Consider the following 22502-nt stretch of genomic DNA (forward strand, 5'->3'; position numbering starts at 1 on the left):
TATAGTAACAATATGGTTACAGCGGATGCAGAAAAGGCAGAGGTGCTTAACCAGTTCTTTTCTTCTGTGTATACAGTAGAGGAGCCAGTGGGCCAAGTCCCACTCAATAGCTGCACTGTTGCCTCAGCTCCAACATTTTGGCACCAAGTGACTTTGCCTTTCCTTGTCCTTTAAGAAGGGGTTGGATGGCTACTTAGCAAGTGAAGGGAAACAGGCTTATGGGAGATAGCTCTTAGTACAAGTTGATCCAGGGACTGGTCCGATTGCCACCTTGGAGTCAGGAAGGAATTTTTTTCCCCTCTGCGGCAAATTAGAGAGGTTTCAGACTGGGTTTTTTGCCTTCCTCTGGATCAACTAGACGTTAGGCAGGTTATATATAAGCATTATAGTTGAACGTGATAGATGTATGTCTTTTTTCAACCTAACTTACTATGTTACTCCGGGCTGGTGCAATTTTCGCCTAAAAGGAGCACCAACCCGGTGCATAAGGTAAGTGATTACAATCACTGCGGGTGCCTAACATTTTCCTTCTCCTTTAAAGGAGAACTAATGTTAGGCACCCCGCAGTGATTATAACTGCTTACCCGATACCCCAAACTTGTTCTCTTGTTAGCAGAAACCTGCACCAGCCCAGGGTATTTCTGTAGATGCTCTTCCTTCGTGATTTTTTTCCTTCTGTCCACTATTCTCTAAGAGAAAAAAGGGCTTTCCTGTTCATTTGAAGGCATTTCTAATCAGCTGTCTTATATTATTATATACGAAAGTGCAGAAAAAACACATTCTTAAACATTAATATTATTCTTAAATATTTAAAGTGCAATAATGTTTGGTTTGCGAATCTTTTCAAAAACCATAAAGGATCAAAATTGACGTGCAGAAGATCCTCTAAGGCAATCTACTCATTGGACTTGGATATTAAAGGTGAAGGAAAAGTTAAAAGTAAGATTGCTTTATCAGAAAGGGCTATGTATATACAACAACAAACACACAGTAATAAGGTCCTGAGTACTCTGTCAAAAGAAACATGGCATTCATTTGCTTATATTTTGTGTACACATGGAATTCTGTATCAGATTTCCTTCTTTCAGTTCAAACCTCCTTGGCATGAGCTTGGACAACTTGCCTCTCTCTCCCTCTTCCCCCTTTGCCCCTCCTCTCCCTGCTGTAATCTGAACCCAGAGCTACACACCAGCCAGAGACACAAGAGTGTAGAAGAAAGTGACATCACGCCAAGCTAAAATGGCAGCTGCTACCTTCTCTTTTAAATGAATACTGTCATAGAAAAACATATTTTTTTCCAAAACCCATCAGTTAATAGAGCTTCTCCAGCAAAATCCTGCACTGAAATCTGTTATTCAAGTTATTTAAGTTTGAAATTTCATATGGGGCTAGCCATATCCTTTATTTCCCAGAATGCCAGTCATGTGACTTGTGATGTGATAAACTTTAGTCTCTCTTTACTGCAGCACTGCAATTTGGAGTGATATCACCCTCCCTCCCTTACCCACGTAGCATCCAATCAGCAGAACAATGGGAAAGTAGCAAAATAACAGCTCCCTGACAACTGTATTGCTAAAAGTGGTAAATATCAGAAACACGCTAAACAGTAAAAAGTAAAGTCCGGGTTGGGACTCCTCCAGTTACATGGGAGTAAGAGAAACAATAGGTTATCTGAAAGCAGTTCTAATGTGTAGCTCAATGCACTGCCTACGCACCAATATTACAACTAAAAAAAATACATTTGTTGGTTTAAGAATAACATTTTAAATGGTAGAGTGAATTATTTTCTATGTAAACAATGTCATTTAACAAATGTCACCCAAATCAAGATTCAGTCTGGATCCCCAGTGGGGACCATTGGCTTCAGAGGTGAAAATCCAGGGGGTATGGTTGGGCATTTGTTTTACTGCAGCATTTATAGTGTGATCACAGGTAGATACAGCATATACCAGCACTTGAACTGCAGGTACCTTTTGTCACATTGTAAATTTTAGACCCTCCAACAAGTGTCCATTTCAAATATAATATATGCATGCCAGGAAGTAGGTATCCAAGATGAAAAGTGGAGAATTGCAGGGTTGCATTTTCTATTTAGGCATTAGAGGGCGTGTGCCTAGGGTGCCAGCTTCATAGTGGTAGCCCACTGGTTCTTATATATTTTAAAAATATCTCACCCCCATTTTTTGTGAGCCCCTAGGCCACTCACCGCAAAATCAGCAGAGATGAGGAGGAGGAGAAGGGGGCTGTATACTTTTGGTGAGGAGACATCCATCTGCAATGAATAAAGAAAATACCACACAGTGTAGCTGCACAGGTCGTGTCTGTTGGCACATGGCAAAATGTGCAGAAATCAAAACAAGGGCTTTATAAGAAATACATTTTCTTATAAGGTCATATATCCCTTTAATATTTATTGCACCAGGTTTTGGCTTTTGATCATACAAATAAAAAATTAACATAATGGACACTGCACTATGAATGTATGTATACTAAGTATGCTAGAAGACACCTATTTCTACACGTGGAATGAAAAGTAAACCTAAATACCAATCTTGAACCTGTGTCAATTAGTATTTGTTTAATTATTTAAATGTATTTATTTTTATGTATTTCCAGAACTTAGAGCCAAATAAATATGTTTGTAAATTTAGGAAACCTAAATTGTCCTGCTTGGTTTACTATAGCCCCAAAGCAGGAGCCAAGAGCAGCTTGTGATGAAAATGAATTGAAGGGTGCAAATATTACATCTGCTCTTTAAAAAAGTAAAAGTTCTACTGTTAAAAGGTTATAACACCTTGAGGCAATATAGGTTTGATGTGAATGCACACATCTGTTGTATTTATCCACAAAATCACAATGAATGCCCCAGTACCCAACCTGAAATAAGATCTTATGTAGTGATGAGTGAAATTTTTTGCCAGGTTTCGCCACAAAAAAACCCATAGACCTCAATGGCCACAAAAAAAAAAAGCACGTTTAAAAACCAAACTGGACAGATTCGCTTATCACTAATCCTATGTTGTAAAACCAGAACTGACAGAAAATGACACACATATAGTAAGTCACATACTGACAAATTCTTTTAAGTTCAACGGGGTCATAAGCTCCTGTAAAGACCCTTATACATTCAGCAATGTCCCCAAAGTCTGATACCTTGGAAATCGTATGGATGTCACAAACCTGATAGCGCTGCTTGTAATTACAACACCTGTACATTACCCTTCTATAGGTCGAGGTTAATGGAACATTGGGACTTTTTGGGTAAACATCATTGTTCTCAATGTAGAATATAATTTTGAAGGAAACTACACATATTATCCAGGTGCAAAGCTGCTTGTTCTCTTTCAAAGCTCACCCTGTAGCCAGCTCTTGGGTGCCATGTTATTTTTAGTTCCACTATTCAAGTCCATTTTCATTCAGAGATAACAGATCAAAGGCTATGCTGTTCAAGCCATTTTCCTCCAGAGCTTGCACAAGTCTTTGTACAGTTGCTTTCTTTCCCTCACTGTCTTTAAAAAGACGCAGCAACTGATATGCTTGCTCGTAGCGACCTTCTCTGTCGAATTCATATGCCAGATTTTCAATGGCTGTGTCATTCAATGCACGACAGGTTTTTCCTAATGACCTTCCCACAAGCTTCCAATTCCTGCCCACTGATTTGGCGAAGTGCTGGATATGAGTAGAAGTCAAAGGCCTGTCCACTAAAAAAAAAAGTCAGTGGTATTAAAACTGTGATGTTGCATATTGTAACCAGTTATAGTAAACAGTTAGTATACAAGAAAAAAATAAGAGCTGATGTGGTCCCCAATCTGCAGGAAAATCAAATCTGCCTGATTAAGATCTGCCCAATTTTAGGCCAGGTATGTCAGGGTTGCCCCGATTACCTACTGTGCCTACTCAACTGATATCTGGCTGGAAATTGGGCAGATGTCAATTGGGTAGGTTTAAAAATCCCTTTGGAGTGAGCAGCGTTGATTCACCCTTGTCTCGATGGCCTGTATCCGGTCAATATCCGGAAAAGATCTGCTTGTTTGGCAATCTCATCAAAAGAGTGTATCTTACAAGGTACAGCCACCTAAAGGGAGTAAGCAACGGCCTGATGTTTCGATTTTCAAACCCAAAGTCTAACAACCATATCGGAACTGAATTAAGGTTATAGTAGAGTTCATGAGCTTTTTGTCACATACACGCATCAAACTCACCAAACTCCTCGCCTTGAAAATAAAAAGTGCTGCCTTCAATATGGGAATTCCTATTGGAATGGAGCGAAAGTGGTAGGGAGCATTGACTGGAGTTCTGTGAAGACAAATCACTGTCTAGGGCAGAAGGTGGAACCAATTTAAGGCTCTTTAACCGTTCATCAATCTCAGCAAATTCATCATCCTTCTGGATAGTAGGCTGGATAAGTCAGGAAAAAGATATTGAGTCATTTTAAAGCTTAAAATGCACCTCATGCACAGTGAGTGTCACTCAGGCTTGCAGATTTTGTACTCTGTGTTGATGCCTGTAGCAAGATCTACAGGATTTTTGGTTATTTTAAAGCACAACCTTTTCTAATCTTTTACTCTAAGTATCAGGGTTTTTTTTATATGTGGGCTACCAAGAACTTTCAGAGTTGCTGTGCTTTGGGATTTAGAGCTATTTATGAGGTAGCCTCATTACTTACTGCAGTTATTAACAAGCACAGTAGCATTGCTAAGGAGTTAGTGCAGGCATGTACATTGATACTAATATTTTTACCTTATTTGCAATGACACGGTTAAAAATTTCCAAAAAAGAACTCTTCTTGGGCCCTCCTATACTTACTGGTATGAGATCAGTTATTCAGAAAGCTCCAAATTACAGAAAGAACTCATCTTAGCAAATAATTCACATTTCTGTGTTAACAGTACATTATATGTGATCCCAACTAAGTTATACATAATCCTAATTGAGGCAAAACAGTCCTATTGGGTTTAGTTATTTTTTTAGAAGACTTAAAGAACAAAATTACAGAAAGATCCATTATGCGGAAAACCCCAGGTCCAGACCATTCTGAAAAACAGGTCCTTTACCTGTCCTATGACATAAGCCCAAATATATGGAAAAAAAATAGAAAATATATATTTCCAAGGAAAAACATGCGCCACACACAAAGCTCTATAGCATATACTTCTTTTTTGGAACATATTAATTATAAACTGTTTACATTTAATCAATTTAATTGAATATGGATTATATAACTCCATTACACCTCCAGTCATTGAAACAGATATATTGGCATGGTGTAGCACGTGGCAAAACTGCCTCTGACTAGATATTACCTTCATTTGGCTAATATATTTAAGGCACTGCTCTTCCTTCTCCAGTAAACTGTCCATTTCTCCTGTATCAATTTTGAGTTCTGTAAAAATAGGAAGCTGTGCCACAGAAAAACAATTCTCCAATTTGTTCTGGATCTGCATCTGCAGCTTGCGTTCCTTATAATCCTTCAGAAATATCTGGCATGGTTCCAGGCCGCAGAATTTTAGGTACAGGATAAGCTGCTGGTCACTAGAATGAATCTTAAGGATTTCAATGGAATCTCTGCAGCCTCCGGTAGATTCTGTTTAGATATGAGGCAGAAAGTCAAGCTCTAAAGCAAACACACAGGTCTGAGTGTGCCAGGAATTGGTGAAATTTAAAGAGGAAAGCTGAACAGGACAGTGGGCCAAGGTAATGTTGCCATGGTTGCAGACTTCCAGTTTAATAGAGAGAAAGCAATGGAAGAGGATCCAGACAGGCCAAAGGCAATGTATTGAGGTAAATAGGTGTTGTAAGAAATTATTCTGCAAAGGGGACCTTATAAATGGAAATTCTGAAAAGGGATAAAACTTCAGTGTAATGTACTCCTTGGAAAACTATTGACTGGTAACTTTAGTCTGGGGTAAAACCATATAAGTGCTAATTTCTGAAGTATTATTGCATTGGTGTGTTTGCGCCCCAGACAGAGGATACCTTTATATATTGTTTTGGTCGCAATATATAAAGGTATCCTCTGAACATACAATAATAGCACTTTATGTGGTTGGGATATACTGGCTACATCTGAATTATGGATGGCACTTAGATATGCAGTTTATGATAATACACCCTGAAGATGAAGTTGTTGTACCTTGGATGTATTGTTACTAAGTTAAGATACACTTTGTTTAGATTAAGATGCATTTTTATTAAGTTAAGATAGCACTTTGAATAGATTTTTTTGAATATGAATGTATACACTTTATAATTCACCATTTGAATATATGTATTTGATTTGGCTTAGAAGTGGCATGAGTGATATGGGTAAAATCTGTCTGTCAACCTCATAACAAACCCAGGGTAGCCATGGTTGTTTACTTTTATAAGATTTGGAAACCACCTGTTGCAGTAAGTAAGATAGTGAATTCTGGTTATATGTGAAGCTGCCATGGTAACCTGGGTTGTGTACAAGCAGTGAGCAATATGCATTGTAAATTCCACACACAGGAGGGTAACTGCCATGTTTTCAGTGAAGTGATGTTAATGTTTATGCACAGGAGCCGAGTAACTTCTGCTAACGTGTCGGCTTAAGCAAAGTCACATGATGCAAGCACGCAGGAATTGGCATTTGGAAAGAATTTTCTTTAAAATATTGTGGTATATATACCCTTCTGATGTGCTGCACCAATACAATTCCCCTAGACAAAGGCTTGTGCTGAAATGCTGGGGTGATTCTCACTTTATCCAAAGGTAACCGCTTTCTTTTCATTGAACTCCTACTGATGGTGTGTATTAACACTTTGCACTGTTGGATTTTTTTGCCATTGGAGATTAATACTGCACTATTGTATCCTTTTAAACCTTCAATAAAAACTGCTTGTAATAATCTCACCACCTCCTATGTATTATATTTAAAGGGTGTGCAGAGTGTTGGTTGTGTGTATTCAAAAGGCAGTAATAGCAAATAGAAATCCAAAAAGAAAGACAAGATCCACACCTTCATAATAACATAAATATGTAAAACAGATCAAAAAGTAAAGATTCCAGTTGGTTAAACAGTAAGACTCTTACAGTCTTGAGGAAAAGGAAACTATAAAGACAGATTTGAAAGTTTGAATCAGGTACATTAGAAAATACATTTTCATGACTTTCACTTTTCAAACACACTGTTATACTTGCCTGATATTGCACTCCTAAGTGCTTCATAGATCAGTGCCTTTTGGTCTGTATATTTTCTGGGAAGGGAAACCTCATCTGACTTTATATAGAGGTACACACTCCCAACCCACATACTAGATCCAGCTGCCATATCTCTAGGTCCTGAAAGACATGTATTATGTTTTTTTTTTTTATAATATAATCCTTATCACGACAACTAATGCAATATGATCATGATGCATAATACAGTTTGGTTGTATATGTATCTGGAAACAATGACAAACAAACAATTTCAAGCTTTTCCTGCTTACACAAGGAGCACTTGGACGCCAACAATGACTTGAGACGTAGAAAAACTAGGAATACACACGGGAGGTGGGCATATTGTGGATGTAGGGGAGGTCCTGAATAGTACTACCTACCACCCTTTGCCTGCAGCACTAGATCTGTTTTTTAAAAGTGGTAAAAAGTTTGTGTTGCTGACAAGTAAGTTGATCATACAATAAGTAAAAAGTTTGGCTACTTGTATGGTTTGAAGATGAATAAAGGTAAATTGGCTCTGTTTCTTTATGACCCCCCAAGCAGATAAATCCCTTGCACTATGCAGATATCTGATAACTTCATATACCATAGCGCTTTATAAATAAAGATATACATACATAAATACATACATACCTGGTGGTGTTCATAAATTCTAATACTGACACCGTTATACCATAGATTCCCCAAAAACAGAGTCTACTTTTGGATCTGGTAGGCTATATTCAATTGATAAAAATGTATCTGGTTATGCCCTCTAACACTCACTCACCGGGATCCACAGTGAAGAAAAACACTTGACTGAAGTGCTACTGAAAACATTTATACCTTCTCCTTTAAAATGGTAGATCCCATTTCATAAAAATACCCATGTGCCATTACAGACCCTCAGTTGAAGCACTTCATGTACACTGGAGGGCATACTACTTAAATTACTGTAAAATAAAATCCCTAAAGCCAAAAACTAAATTTAGAAAAAGTGATAAAAACAAAAACAGGCAACAAGACAACTGGCATAATGTCATCCTTGGTCTGACAGTATTTTTGAATAATCTGTATAATTTGTAGGAACTAGTAGTAATCCAAAGCAGGGCTGCCCAACTGTGAGCCTAGGAATTGAATCTATAGGCATCAAAAGGCATTTTATGACTACCAGGTCCTTTCTTTCTTACACTACTTCCCACAAATATGTGCCATACACAATATATGGCCCTCTAAATAGAAAACAACTTAGACTAGCCCGATCTAGATTAATATTATTGCAAAGCTCGGCATTACTTTGACTGCTGTACTACACGTCTTCCGGCAGTTCAGAATCATTTCACCGAAACCCAGTTAGAATGACTGTAGTTTTATAAGCGGTCAGCTCAATCGAGCACCACATAAACAGAATGACAGCCAGCAGGTACCTCTTACCCCGGCGAGAAGAAAGTTTTAGAAACTGTGACACTTAACAATCTGCGGTACGATACTGTACGCCCCCCTGAAAAATGCAAGAAAAATGTACCTGACAGCAGTTCCTGGCACTGCCACAGTGCTTCCGGCACTGCGCAATTCTCGCACACCTAGCGCGGCCGCCCCTTTAACCCATGCACTACCATGGACTAGGGCAGGAAGTGAAGGACCTAAACGTTCTACGACACGGTACTCTTGCTACAAGATATGCCTTTCAGTTCAAGCATCAGCAGCAAAAAATGTTAATTACACTCCCAACCTGACCCAGTTTTGAATAGCTGCGTTTAAACCCATTTATCACACACGCTTGCCAAACAATGGCCCTTTGCTGATTGGTCGAGCAGCTGTCAATAAAATGATCAGCTGTGTGGCGCTTGGTCGGAACTTAGCCAATCAGGAGTCGGCTAGGTTGCATACACTTCTCTTAGTATGGCCGGCTCTAGAGAACACGTGTTTGGGGAGGAACTCGTCTGACTACCCCGTGCAGGAAATTAAAAAAAAAAAAAAAAAAAGGTAACTAGTTAGGATGCTGGGAAATGTTAGGTAGTGCGTGTAGTGTATATGGCTATAGCTTCCGCCACCGCTGAAAAGTGGTTTTAAATCTTGTTCAAAAATATGTGTTTCCCCGTAAGTGTCTCCTATCTAGTACAGCATGACAGTCCGCTGTTCGCATGATGCCCAATTGTCAGGGATAAGGGCACCCTGGCATAGATTCGCTGTTCCCTGACAACTTGACATCATGCTAGTATTGACTGGTTACCAGTGAAATACTGCAGTAAGAGACTTTGGGGGCCGTTTTCTTCTTCTGTTAGTGACCCCCTGTCTTGAGTTGTCTATTCTTGTCTTTTTCTGAGTTGGTTCATTTTGACAGCTTGTAAAAGTGCCCGCTGGTCCAATGACATGACAAGCAAATTCCTCAGGTTATGGTAGTGGGCAGCCTAGGCTACAGGGAAACTGTTTCGAAGTCAGACAGTAAGCTCAAAACTTAGGGGTATATTTATCGTGCTGTGTAAAAAGTGGAGTGAATCATTACCAGTGATGTTGCCCAATCAGCAATTAGATTTCAACAGTTAGAAAACCGAAGCAAAGTATCTGATTGTCTGTGAAAAGCAACATCACCAGTAATGTTTTACTCTACTTTTTGCAGATTGCAGTGCGCAAAGTTGCATTCTTCACAGTTGTGTATGATGCGCCAATATGTGTGCTAAGGAGTAAATTCTGTGTGTGCAGATTTACCCACAGGCCCTATAAATTGACTGCTTATAGCCATTTCCGTGTTCCCACTGTCAGAAGGAATCTCTCATGGCTTAACCCTGTGTTAAGCCAGTGCCAACGTGGTTCCGCCATTACCTCTATAGGTGAGCGGTGGAAGAAGAGCGGTTTAGCTCTTCTAGTGCAGAACGTTCTATTGTAGTGACGGGGTGTCATCAGGAAGCCCCGGTGCCCATACACGGGCCGACTATAGCTGCCGATATCGGTCCCTTGGACCGATTCGGCAGCTAATCGGCCCGTGTATGGGCAGAACAGAGCTGCCTGGCCGACCGATATCTGGCCAGATCTTGATCGGCCAGGTTAGAAAATCCGGTCGGATCGGGGACCGCATCGGCTCGTTGATGCGGTCCCCAAACCGACTGCCCCATAAGATCTAATGTAATCCGATCGTTTGGCCCCAGGGCCAAACGATCGGATTATTTTTTTTTCAAGTCCCTTGCTACCCGATATCCGTGAAGATCCGCTCGCTTGGCGACATCGCCAAGCGAGCGGATGTTATAGTGTATGGGCACCTTTAGGGTGGCCAAGGGTGCAGAATCGCCCCCGTAAGGATAATAGATCACTTGAAAATTCTAATAAATGCCTGCAACAAGCATTTATTAGAATTTTGAAGTGATCTGGTATCTGGTGTGTTTTAAAATTTAAGTATGTTGTAATGATGGTAAAATGTAGGCATTTCTTTTAATCCGAGGCCCAATTGTGCTGTTTTTCTTTAGGTTCCACCTGCAGGTTTGTGAATAGTATTGGACTAGAAGCACCACATTAATGATATGGCACAGGCTCCTCCATCTGCACGTGTTCTTCTTGGGTTTAAGGATGCTTTGCAAGAAAGTGATGCCTCTTCATGGGATGTGAGCAAAATAGGTGGTCTGCCTGTGAGTAGAAGGAGAAAAGAAATACGTGTGTCAACATAGTGTTGTATGCAAAAACCACAATGTGCTTTAATGACATAATGCTAACTGGGTGTAAGAAGCCAATTTGTCTCAGATATAAAGAGTTAAGCTTAGAAAGACAGCTGGACCTCCAGAAAAAGAGAGCTGCAAAAGAAAATAATTGTAATTTGCAGGACAACATGTACAGTATATGGTTATTGCAACACTGTCAGTATTAGGGAAACATCCTTCCTATGGCTTTCTGGTATCTTAAAATTTTTGGTTATACTGAATGTCCAGTTATTCTTTTTACCAGCTCCCTTGTTGGGGTATAAGGTCTTCTTCAGAAGCAGAGACTACCCTCTCATTTTTAATTACTGTATAATTGATCAAGCCACCCTTTGCCCCAAAGATGAGAGGATAGCACACCAGGCAGATGTATTAATTTAAAGAGATTATGTCTATTAAAACCATGCTGCTAGTAGTGCTGTGGGCAGCGGATGCACTGGGTTTTACATTAAATTGCAATGCTGCAATTTGTTTGAATAGGTATAGTTTTCTGGATTAAAGATCTTTCTGTAATTTGGCTCTTCATACCTTAAATCTACTAAAAAAATAATTTAAACACGAATTAAACCCAATAGTATTGTTTTGCCTCCAATAGGGATTAATTTGAATTATTATTCAAATAAATTTGATTAAATTATTTGATTAAAATGGAGTCTGTGGGAGATGGCCTTCCTGTAATTCAGATCCTTCTGGATAATGGTAATCCCATAACTGTATTTGGATAAAGGACAATTATAGTGATATTCACTAGAGGGGGTGCCAATGTTTTAGGCACCCTCTAGTAAATAAAAGTGCTAATGTTAGACCTGGGCTGGCTCTCCTGTCCACTGAATTGTGTACTAATCCTGCTGCCCCAGCCTGCCATCATTTCCGAAATTTTAAAAATATATGCACTGTCCGGATAGTGAGCATGCTCAGTAGAGTAAAATTGGATTTTAAAGTCCAAATCTTACTGCACTGCACATGTGCTAGGATTGCAAGGACTTCGGCACAGCTGGCAGCACAATGTGGCAGGAATAGTATTGCAGCCCAATATAAGCTTATCAGTTATATTCAGTGACACACATATCACATTTGCTTGTCCTTTAACTTGTATGGAAATGGTTTATTCTGTTCATTTCTTGATGTAGTGGATTTAATTGTGGGATCGTACCGGGAAAATAAAAGGACATTTAAGTTTAAAAGGATATTCTTATTCTTTATAGTTCATATTGCTAGATTACCTGCAAATTACTTTCTGAGCATTTCTTTGTGATAAGATTTGCGTATCTGTATGTGAAAATACAGTTAGAATTGTGAATTTAGTAAGGCCTGCTTGAAAGGCATATTTGTTTGTAAAGAATGTTTTTTATATACACTCTGTACTCACAATGTGTTTATGTTGGGAGTGAGGCACTAACAATCTGCAAAAGTGAAATTATATATATTTAGAAAGGAAAATGCATTGTAAACACTTGTCCCTTTCTGGTGCCCCAGATATTTTATTTTTCTACCTGAAGTAATTTGTTTTAGTTTGTAGTAGTGTATAATATGTAGAATCTATTGGTGTGTTTAACAGGATGCCCTCCCTTCTGTGAGAAAGCTATTACCATCCTGTGGTCTGTGTTCTGCAGTTCTATGCCATGTTGTCCAGGTGTACTGCCCAATGGAAGGCTCACCATTCCATCGTGTTGTTCATGTGTTTGCCTGTTCCAGGAAGCCATGCTGGGGTAAACGTGAGAGGTAAATCTGTGCTGGGGTAAACGTGAGAGGTAAATCTGTGCTGGGTATGCTGTTCCATATACAGGAGTCAGGAAAAACATGAAAGGTTTTCTGATGTTGCTCTGCTTACTAATGACTAGAGAAATACCAAAATACATTTCTTTCTTCATTTTTAAGCAAAGCAACAACACAACACTTTTTAGTTTAGGCAGTTGGACTGTGGTGGTATTACAAAATTCATTATTTTAGCAAATTTAAAATAGTCTAAAACTATCTATTTCTTGGAAAACAATAAATGTAATTTATTTGTAATATTGCTCTTTTATATTGAGCCACCTTGTACAGGTCTGCATGCTCCCACAGAGATCATATGACCAGAAATAATGCAGCTCTAACTGTAACAGGTAGAAGAGTGAAGAAGACAGAACTTTGTCCATTAATTGGCTGATCAGATCTAACATGCATGTGTGCCCTTGGTTTGTTTGTGTGCACTGTGAATTGGATGAGCCAGGGAGCAGCCATCAACACTGAAAATGGCTGTTTTTTTTATTTAGGCTTATCTAATGGTACATACTATTAAAGTATCTAAATAGTTTATTTAGATGAAGCAGGGGTTTACATATGGGCTGTTTTGTGTTACATATTTTTATAAAGACCTGCAATCTTTAAGGTTATAGTTCTCCCTTTAATTTTTTTCAGGGTTTACATATCCTTTAAAACAAACTTTTAAAAAACCTGTCTAGATTTATTACAAAATGTCTGGTCATCCCATGGTAGGTGGCCATTGTCTTAATACACTTGACTAAAGGACTAAGGAACAGAACACTGTCATTTTTCTCTGCACAATTCATTATCTTTCACTCTAGCTGGGTGGCATTAAGATCACAGAGTCTTGAAGGTCATGGCCCACAAATGAAAGAAACCACCGTTCCACAGGTACTTTTATAAGCAACATTCTTTGTTATAAGCCACATTTTTTGTTGTTAAAATGTAGGGTTGGGTTGGGGACATCTGCTGGTTTTTATTGAATGGTCAGTTTTCTTTCTGATTGTGTTAATGGATTGATATATTCCTTCTTTCCCTAATTCAGAGGGAGTTTATGATTTCCCTGAAATTAGAGTTGCCTCTTTTGGAAATGGTTGATTAAATGACATGGAATTTAGCATGCTTCTAACTGTCCACCTTTCTTTCTGTCCATATCTAACTCTCATCATTTTCAGCAGTACATATATCTTGTTCTCTGTCCTTGCAGAAGGATAATGCTGTACCTACTGATTGGTGTGAAGATGCAGATAATTGGGGCCTAGAAGATGAGGAGCCTGTAGTTCGGATTTCACCTATAACTGCTAATTTCCAGGCTACAAACAACCCTGCAGCACCTACTCACACAGACTTCTCGTTTCAGCTTGAGCACCTAACCTTGTCTGATAAAATGGATGGTGTTCAGACAGCTGAAACTGTGTTTCCCTCTTATTATATAGCTGTTGCTGAAGAGGAGGAATGCACTTGGAAAGGTGATCTTAATCATGCTCAAAGACTTCTGAAAGAGTATGAGCAAAGAGAGGGGCGCCTATCAGATGAACCAGAAAGGTATGTGCACCAAGTATGGCTGCCACTTATCTTTAAAACCGTAAAATAAAAACATTACAGAGAATGCATTTCAGTGTAGGATTTGTTATTTGGTAAAATGATATAAGATAGCCATGAGTCAAAAAATGTTTTCAAGGCAGTTTCAACATCAATGAATACTGGTTAGTGTTTCCAAATAGTAAACATCTGGCACCAAATTTAGATTATATATTTTACCACACTACTACAACTACAGACGTCCTGTAAAAAAAGTTGTCTAATCACAATGTAAGTTATACATTTTCATACGTTAAGTATTAATGGCAGGACAACCTTACAGCAGCAACCTTAGGAAGCTCTATTGAGCTTTACTGAGGGGCTCACTTTAGTCAGTTTCAGAACCCAATAGCATCTATCTTGGTAGATCACAGGTTCATACTGCAGTATTTGAATATTGCTCTGTATTTGAACATTAAAATGTACTTTGTAGGCTTTCCAACCTTAGGCCTCTCTCTCACATTATACAAATATTCTCAAACTTCTTTTTTCTCATGCAGCTGTGTGGGAAAAGGAGAATCTGAAAAGTATGAGAAGTGTGACTTGCCGAACAGTGATATTCTATTCTACAAGTTTCTGAAGAAGATCTCCACATGCAGACAGCAGATTCTCAGGTAACATGTGACCTGTATTTGAACCAGTTACTGGGGAAAGGGGAGCACATTTGATCCCACAGGCCACCACAAGTAAGATTATTATTGTAAATTATCTTAGATACAGAATGCGCTTAACCCATCTAGACTTAATCATGATTATCTATACAAAATATATAAATTAGCATTTTACTCCGGGAACTTTTCATTTAGTAGTTTTTATGACCTATATTATAACCCATGTGGTAATATATAGAAAATTACAGCACTTTCAGCTGCAAGAGAGCAATAGGAGTAATATTGTGCAGTATTTATAGCTTTAATGCTCACCCAAATTGTCTAAAATGAAAAGGCTGTGTAGGATATGTTTCTCACTTCCCTTCAATTTACAGAATACAAGCAGACAGGCTCCACCAAAATGGTTAACTTGGATTCAGGCTTTATCAGAGGCAGGGTTCTACCCCTTTCCTTGTTCCTTAAATCCAAAAAGTCTCTATAGGTATATCTCTTTATTGACAAGTTCAGTGCTCAGTCAGCACATTTCCCTTTGACTGCATTAAAATTCAGCAGAAAAAAACATGGGCAGCGTCTCTCTATTTCTCCTTATTTCCCTTTCTACCTGTTTTTTTTGCTTTCTCTATTCATCAGAACTTTAAACAGTTTGGATTTTTGCCATGATGAGTTTTAAAATGTTTAGAAACTGTGTTTCTCAAAACCTTTTTCAGTTTTTTTATTTTGTCTCTGAGGGGTCTGTTTGTTTTTCCCACTTAATGTAGTCCACATGGACACTCTAGGCAGTATTTTTTATTGTACATTTAATGCATTGTTTAATTGTATATTCTGCCTTAGTTATATTTGAAATACACTTAGAGGTTTCTTTGGGATGACATTTTTTAGTATGTCATCTCCTTGCAATGTTTCTGTATAATGTTTTTGATTTTATTCACCGTTGGGGTGAATAAAATCCCCATTGGGATAGTAAAAAATGGGGCAAAGGGATTCACTTTCTATTTTCTGTTTTGCTCTTTGTGAAACCTCTTTTGGTAAATCTATCCAAAATTAAGTCCCTTTGTTATTCAAATACTGTCTCTTCCGAGCAATTCTTTTTAATTCTAGTAAGTGGATGATAATTACTAACTGCCACTACATTATTACACTCATCTATTTCTTAAAATGTGTTTTATAATGTAATTGCATATTTTTAATATAGATATCTAAATCCTAAGTATGTTATGCTATTTTTGCTAATAGTCACTGTAAACTCTAGGTTCCTGTCATTTTGGTTTAATCATTTTGGAAATCAATTGTTTTCCTAAGTTCCTGTTCTCTGCCTTTCCAAACAATGGTGACATAATTGATAAACCTTTCCTACAGTATGAGACCCGCGCCCAGCAATGGAGCTATATATATTGTGACTCCCAATATCCTAAACATAAATTAGTGTAGGTGGGTGTGATTCTCGTTCCTCGTGGTAGTTCTGCACAGTTGTAGGTAAAATCTATTATCAATCCAAAAATAGTAGTCTTCCAAACTAACACTCCTTAAAATAAATTATTTTTGTACAGAGGGAATCAAATCTTCTAACTGTACAAAATGGGTGACCACTTGTATGCCTTAACAATGCTTAATAAATGTATATAATATTATTTAATATCCAGGCTTGCTAATAGCATTTGCCTCTTCCCATGTAATTAATCCCTTTTACTAGGTTTTTACTCTAGCCTTAAGAGGCAGTGTTGGAACTTCCCAAGTATAAATATAGGATCTCTTATGTGGAAACCTGATATCTAGAAATTATGGGAGTAATATCTACCAGAGTCCATTATTAGCAAAAACAAACTCTTCAGTTTAAAGTAAGCATTGTATATATGGGGGTGTTTAACACATTGGCACCAAGCAGCAAATTCGAGTTGATTTGTCCTTGTTTAATGTTAACTTAAGATGATTTTTTAAATAAACTTAAGTTATGGTTAACCAAATAACAAAAAAACATAATCTGAAAAACTTTAGGTCCCAAGCATTCCACTATATAATAAATCATAAGAATTAATTATATGGAATGCTTGGGACCTAAAGTACTGGTATTTGGGTGTCCTGCTCTGTGTTCATGATTTGGGATAGAGGACAGACAATATGAAAACGGGACCTGGGAGATAAGCTTCCACATTGTGGGTACTTGTGGTCCTGTCCAGTAAAATAAAACCACTTTCATTTTATCAGAGGAACTTGTTACATTTATATAGTTATTATTTCACATATGCTGAAGTGTTTTCTTTGTTAAAAACATTGCTCTCTCTTCCAGATATTCATGGAATGGTACCCCTCTTTACATAAGCCCCCCTGATGCTGCCTCAGAACCCCAACCATGTACACAGTGTGGAGGCCGCAGAGTGTTTGAGTTCCAACTAATGCCAGCTCTTGTTAGTCTGCTTCAGGATGCTGGAACAGGTAAATCAGGTAAATTTATTTTTGAGTGTGTACATTAGAGACTCCATATGTGATTGTTGTTTATGTTTTAGATGTGCTGTTGGAGTTTGGAACAGTCCTTGTTTTCACTTGTGAGAGGAGCTGCTGGGAGGTTGGAGACAGGATGCCAGTTCAAGAGTTCTGCATTGTGCAGGAGGATCCAGACCAAAAGTATTTTAAATAGAATTGCAACCTTTTCTCCAATGCATCAGTTCATTGTGGAACAAAAAAACTAACACAATTTTATAAGGGGATTCCTGAGCAGATCTTAACTCCCAGGAGAACTTTTTTGAAAACATTACAACACAGTAATGGATGCAAAATATAACAGTATTTGGTGCCATATTATGATGTAATATAAACATTTTCTCTACATTTTCCCTTTGATGTAACTTTATTATATGATATAAACCTGGATTAGACTGGAACAAAAGGAGTGATTGCACTGTGCTCCTCTCTTTTACACTCTGGAACATAGTACACCAACGCAGAAGCCAGCATAAACTCCCTTGTATCAAAGAATGTACTTTATGTATTTAGCAAGATAAAAAAATGCATCATTACCAAACTCCTCTGCAAAAACCCTACTTGTTTACTGTGATAGAAAACAGCTGTTTGTCTTGGCTGTAGCCCCTGAACTGCAAGAAAGAAATCTTGTTTTTGGCAGTGTGGGAGTACAGTACCTCTTAAGCACAGATTTATCATCTGAACGATATTATCATCATCATCATCATCGTGTATTTATAAAGCACCACAGCGCTGTACATACAGATTTACATACAAAAATAATAACCAATAACAGAAACAAGAGATAAAGAGAACCCTGTCCCAATCCAATTTATTTATGTATCAAAATGCCCTTCCTAGTTAAGCACTAAGATGAGTGCTAAAATATTTGGAAAAAAAACTTGTCTGTTATTAAAAACAGTATTTCAGACTGAATTCATTCTTTCCAGTTAAAATGATGACATGCAAACATAAGGATGCATGGTAATGTTTAGGGCACTGTTTTATTTTTCTACTCCTATACCAGCCTTTCATTTCATCCACCCCGGGAGAGCTGCTGCAGCCATACCCGCAGAAGGACTTTTCCTCCTCCCCTTATATGTGTTACCCCTGTGAAAATAAAGACACACAGTGCTGCTTGGAGGTGTAAACTGTGTAAGTCACAGCTTTATTGTTGATAAACATAATAAATTGTGTATTTTTATTGATCCTAAGGAAGGCAAAAAACCTCTGATAAGCTTGGGCCTTTACTTGTGCTTTACTAGAGGGAAAAATTCCCATCATTAAGCTGCTGAGTGAATACTGCATTCCTTTACATTCAGTTGGACCCCAGGCAGCCTGCAGACCCCTACTTCTGCAGTCTGAGGTGGAGGGAAAAAGAATGTAATTTCTACCTAGTGATTTAATGATGATGCTGTGTATAAAACCATATAATGGATTTTAGGGGCACTGCAGGTGGAATAGTGGTGGCTGGAAGGGGAAGCACCGCGATGGAATGTGTTGGGCAGTAGTGAAGGCACAGCTAGTGGAATTAGGTTGGTTGAATTCTGCTAATGAGGGTACCCAGACAGGTTCATCTGTACTTGGTACCCATGAAATTGGTGGTGGTGCTGTCAGCAAGTGCCTTTTTCAATATGTTCAGAAGGGCCCACCTGCAAGAACCAAACAAAATAACTTATCTTTGCCTTAGCAGGTGATATCTCTGGAGAAACCCTAAAACACTTAGGGGTACACTTATCTCTAATTGGGCGCTGAAGTAAAATTAAAATAAAGTGTTGTTGCAACTTTTCCCATAACTTTCTATGATTGCAAAGAAAGTTGCAAATCACAGTTTTTTGGGTATTTTAAAGCCATTTGCACAAGCGCAATTTTTTGGGGGGAAACTATGGTATTTTTTTTCTTATTTTTTATTCTATTCTCTCATCGTACAAAATCTCAGAATTGCAACTGATTTCAATATATCAGCCCCTAACTCTATTCATTACAAAATAGCCATAATTTAGGGAATATTTCCATTTGAGCAAACAGCATAGAAAGAAGAGAAGAGAGAGAAGGATGGATTTTATATTGCACCTTAATATCTCTCATTGTTCCACATCAGTATAGCCTTGTTGACAGCCTCTAGGTCTTCGTAGAAGCCTTTTAGGTGGGCTTTGATATATTTATAGTCCCCTCAGAACTCGGCCTTGAGAAGGAATCGCCACCATTTTGTTATTTTGATGCAATCCCTTGCCATCCACAGATCGTACAGCACCATCCTAATTTCACCTGTTTTCTGGCCCCTAATGCACTCCAAATAGGCGCCTCAAAATCTTAAAGACATACAGATCAGCTGCTGCTGTGCAGATACCTTCTGTGCTATGAATGGCCCAGCAGGTCCAGCTGGCTTTGGTGCTACAACAGTGGTTCTGATTCCTGGCATGCTTTTGGCAAGCAGAAAATGGAATATAATATACTGTAATAACAAACTGGAATAAACATGTGACACATGTATCTTTATTAGACTCTATATTACAGCTTGCACAGTCCTTCCCTTGCCCCCCAAAGCTGCTGCCCAGTAGCACAGACATTCATTAGGGAGACACCCACTGACATATCTAATGTCACATTAAAGGACATAAAACATAATATCATCTGTTGTTATGTCCTACTGGGGGCTTGGTCTTCTCTTCTTTAAAAGGCTACACACTGGCCTGATATAGTTGTGTCCTGATTGGGCGCTGCCATCTTGCCCCTGGCTCTCAGGTATCCCCTGAGCCAGTTCAGTGGACGCTCAGTATAGAACTTTTCCAATGATTTTTGGTCGGCTCATACGCTGGCACAGCAGGGTGTTGCTAAAGTGCATCAATCTTGTGTTCAGCAACATCTCTTCAGTAATTAATATTTAGTTTAATTATAGCCTGTTGAAAAACATATTGCAAGGATTTCAGCCCCATTTCATCTCAGGGCATCCAATAATAATGAATTACTGCCTAGACAGAAAGGGGGGAAACATGGCATCGGGTTTTGGCATTAGAAAAATGGGGTAACACGCAGCTGCCTCCCTATATGGGTCCATTAGCCAAAATGGAGGCCTTTCTAGCCTTTGCTTGTGCCCCTGTTTGTTTGGGTCCCAAGTGTAGGCTCCTCTGTAGTCCCCACTGATCCCAAACTGTCCCCCAGGCTGCAACTGTATTATAAATTATTTAGAATTAGTGTTATTTTATGTTTACTGATGAGTTTTATTTACAGATCAAAGGAACGGCAATGGGGTCGAACGTGGCCCCCTCCTGTGCAAATATCTTCATGGGTAAATTTGAGGAAAAATTTGTTTTTACAAGTTTGTTTTTCAAAAATCCTTGTTTGAGATGTATTGATTAAATTGATAATATTTTTGTGATTGGGAGGGGGCACTTTTTTGGTGAATTAATGCAGTCTGCCCTTTTATCAAGTTTATGCTCCATGTAGATTCACAAGAGATTGCTTTCTTGCATACAAGGGTATAGGTGGAGTGGAATAAATTATAATCTGATTTGTTTACTAAAGAGCAAATAGAAATACCTTACTTCCCTTCTCCTCTTTTCACCCATTCCAGACTCTACTGAAATCTCAATTTTCTGAAGAAGAGATAATTGTGTCTGATAGTATTCTGGTACGGGTGAGATTGGATTAGATGACAAAAAAAATTTACATCTAGAAATTATCCTGAGGATGTGGTACTAAAACAAAGACGTGACATAGAAAAGTAGAAGTGTTCAGTATTTTTACAGAGGAAGATGCAAGAAAATGGGACCTTTCCCTGTTGTGTTTGTAACTGTTGCTCTAATGTACAGAAGGGGAAGTTATATTTTATCCTAGAAGTGGGGTCCCTATTCCTATCTTTGGACATTTTTCATGTACTTTGATGTCTGTAATATATGCAATTAAATGCCCTTGTGGTCTAGTTTATGTAGGATGGCCAGTGATAGGATTAGGAAACATAAGTCAGCGATTAAATGTAAGAAAATGGATCAACCAGTGGCCAAGCATTTTTTAGAAAAGGGTCATGGTTCCCAAATTAAGGAGCCTGGTGGATCCGAAAACTAGACAGTTTAGTTCCCAATGGTTTGAACATGGAATATGATTTGTCTCCTGTTTTTAGGTAAATTTATTCAATTTTAATCAATGGTTTTATTCTCCACAGTATATATGTGAATGTATTATACAGCATTTACAGTTGGACACCTTGATTGTATCACAGATAATTAGAAACAGTTAGATTTGACTGGATATCATGTTATTACTATTTTTAACACGTGTTTTTGCAACATTGTATGTTTGTATTATATATTAATTGAACACTAGGTGGTGCTGTGTTATACAGGATATAAGGAGCACATGTACACTTGATTGTTAGCTTGATAAAGAGCCAATTAGGGCTCTGGTACACGGGGAGATTAGTCGCCCGCGGCAAAACTCCCTGCTCGCGGGCGACTAATCTCCCCGTGTACCAGAGCCCTTAGGCTTGAAAAGTTGCTGCTGCACGCATTGTGACAATAAAGGAATTTTAATGAATTAAGACTGAGTGCTACCTATAATCATTTGGTCCCAGGTTGCAGCCCCCTTTCTTGGTAATTGAATTGCTCCTTGGGGGGGGGGGGTACTCAATACTAGAAAGGACCCCACTGTGGGGGAGTTAAATGTGACCTCTAAAAAGTTGTAAGTGTTACACTCACACATATACACTCATACACATACATTCATATACATACACTCACACATACAGTATACACTAACATATATACACACACATACACTTAAATATATACACTCACACATATACATTTACATATATACATAAACTTACATATATACTCTCAAACACTCATACTCATATATACACACACATATACACAAATATAGACACATATTCACACAGATACACTCGGGGCCACTGTATATACATATATGGACCAATATTTATTTTATTTCTTTTTTATTCAAATTTTTTCCCCTTTGATCAGCAGTGTAATAGACACCCTGCTGGGCATTAATATAATGCGCGCCAAGAAAATAACCTGGCTTACCGACGGACTGTGATGGATCCAGCGAGTGATGATTACCAGGATTTTTAGGTGGGAGCAAATATATATATTTGCAGCACTGTTACAGCAATTCCTGAGTGCAGTTAGCTTTAAGTATGTTATAGAATGGCCCATTCTAATCAACCTTTCAACTGGTCTTTATTATTTATTTTTTATAGTATTTATATATATATATATATATAATGACTTGCCTCCGTCTT

At 38.3% G+C, this 22502-nt stretch overlaps 2 protein-coding genes across 9 annotated transcripts in view; one reads left to right on the plus strand and one right to left on the minus strand.

The window, feature by feature from the left end:
• The window catches only part of pdcd2l (programmed cell death 2-like), a 28862-nt gene extending 8778 nt beyond the window's left edge, over positions 1-20084 (plus strand). The window contains exons 1-8 of one of the 6 annotated variants that reach the window (XM_031900020.1): positions 9029-9147; positions 10623-10781; positions 12406-12569; positions 13415-13484; positions 13801-14138; positions 14675-14788; positions 17070-17215; positions 17287-18453. In XM_031900020.1, coding sequence (XP_031755880.1) covers positions 10677-10781; positions 12406-12569; positions 13415-13484; positions 13801-14138; positions 14675-14788; positions 17070-17215; positions 17287-17417 — 1068 coding nt within the window. In that variant the 5' untranslated portion in view covers positions 9029-9147; positions 10623-10676 and the 3' untranslated portion in view covers positions 17418-18453. 6 annotated transcript variants of the gene reach the window in all.
• On the minus strand, positions 2302-8912 carry tradd (TNFRSF1A-associated via death domain). 3 transcript variants are annotated; one of them, XM_002937168.5, is made up of 5 exons: positions 8596-8682; positions 7162-7302; positions 5304-5584; positions 4203-4398; positions 2302-3701 (listed from the first exon to the last, which is right to left on the minus strand). In XM_002937168.5, exons 2-5 carry the CDS (start codon positions 7289-7291, stop codon positions 3397-3399), a joined length of 912 nt encoding a protein of 303 aa, XP_002937214.1. In that variant the 5' UTR covers positions 7292-7302; positions 8596-8682; the 3' UTR covers positions 2302-3396. The 3 variants fall into 3 exon arrangements, with proteins under 3 accessions (XP_002937214.1, XP_012817698.1, XP_004913591.1); XM_012962244.3 differs by lacking the exon at positions 8596-8682 and adding an exon at positions 8458-8575; XM_004913534.4 differs by lacking the exon at positions 8596-8682 and adding an exon at positions 8687-8912 and having other exon boundaries at positions 2389-3701.
• Positions 20085-22502: the final 2418 nt, after the last annotated feature.

The sequence above is a fragment of the Xenopus tropicalis genome, chromosome 4 (genome assembly GCF_000004195.4).
Source record: "Xenopus tropicalis strain Nigerian chromosome 4, UCB_Xtro_10.0, whole genome shotgun sequence".
Lineage (NCBI taxonomy): Eukaryota > Metazoa > Chordata > Amphibia > Anura > Pipidae > Xenopus > Xenopus tropicalis.

What these genes read in the sequence shown, in the direction of transcription:
- tradd (XM_002937168.5), bottom strand. Translation starts at nt 7,291, where the DNA reads ATGGCAGCTGGATCTAGTATGTGGGTTGGGAGTGTGTACCTCTATATA. An exon ending in ACTTAGGAGTGCAATATCAG is followed by an intron (nt 5,585 to 7,161) that starts GCAAGTATAACA and finishes ATATCTAAACAG; the next exon opens with AATCTACCGGAGGCTGCAGA. An exon ending in AATATATTAGCCAAATGAAG is followed by an intron (nt 4,399 to 5,303) that starts GTAATATCTAGT and finishes TGACTTATCCAG; the next exon opens with CCTACTATCCAGAAGGATGA.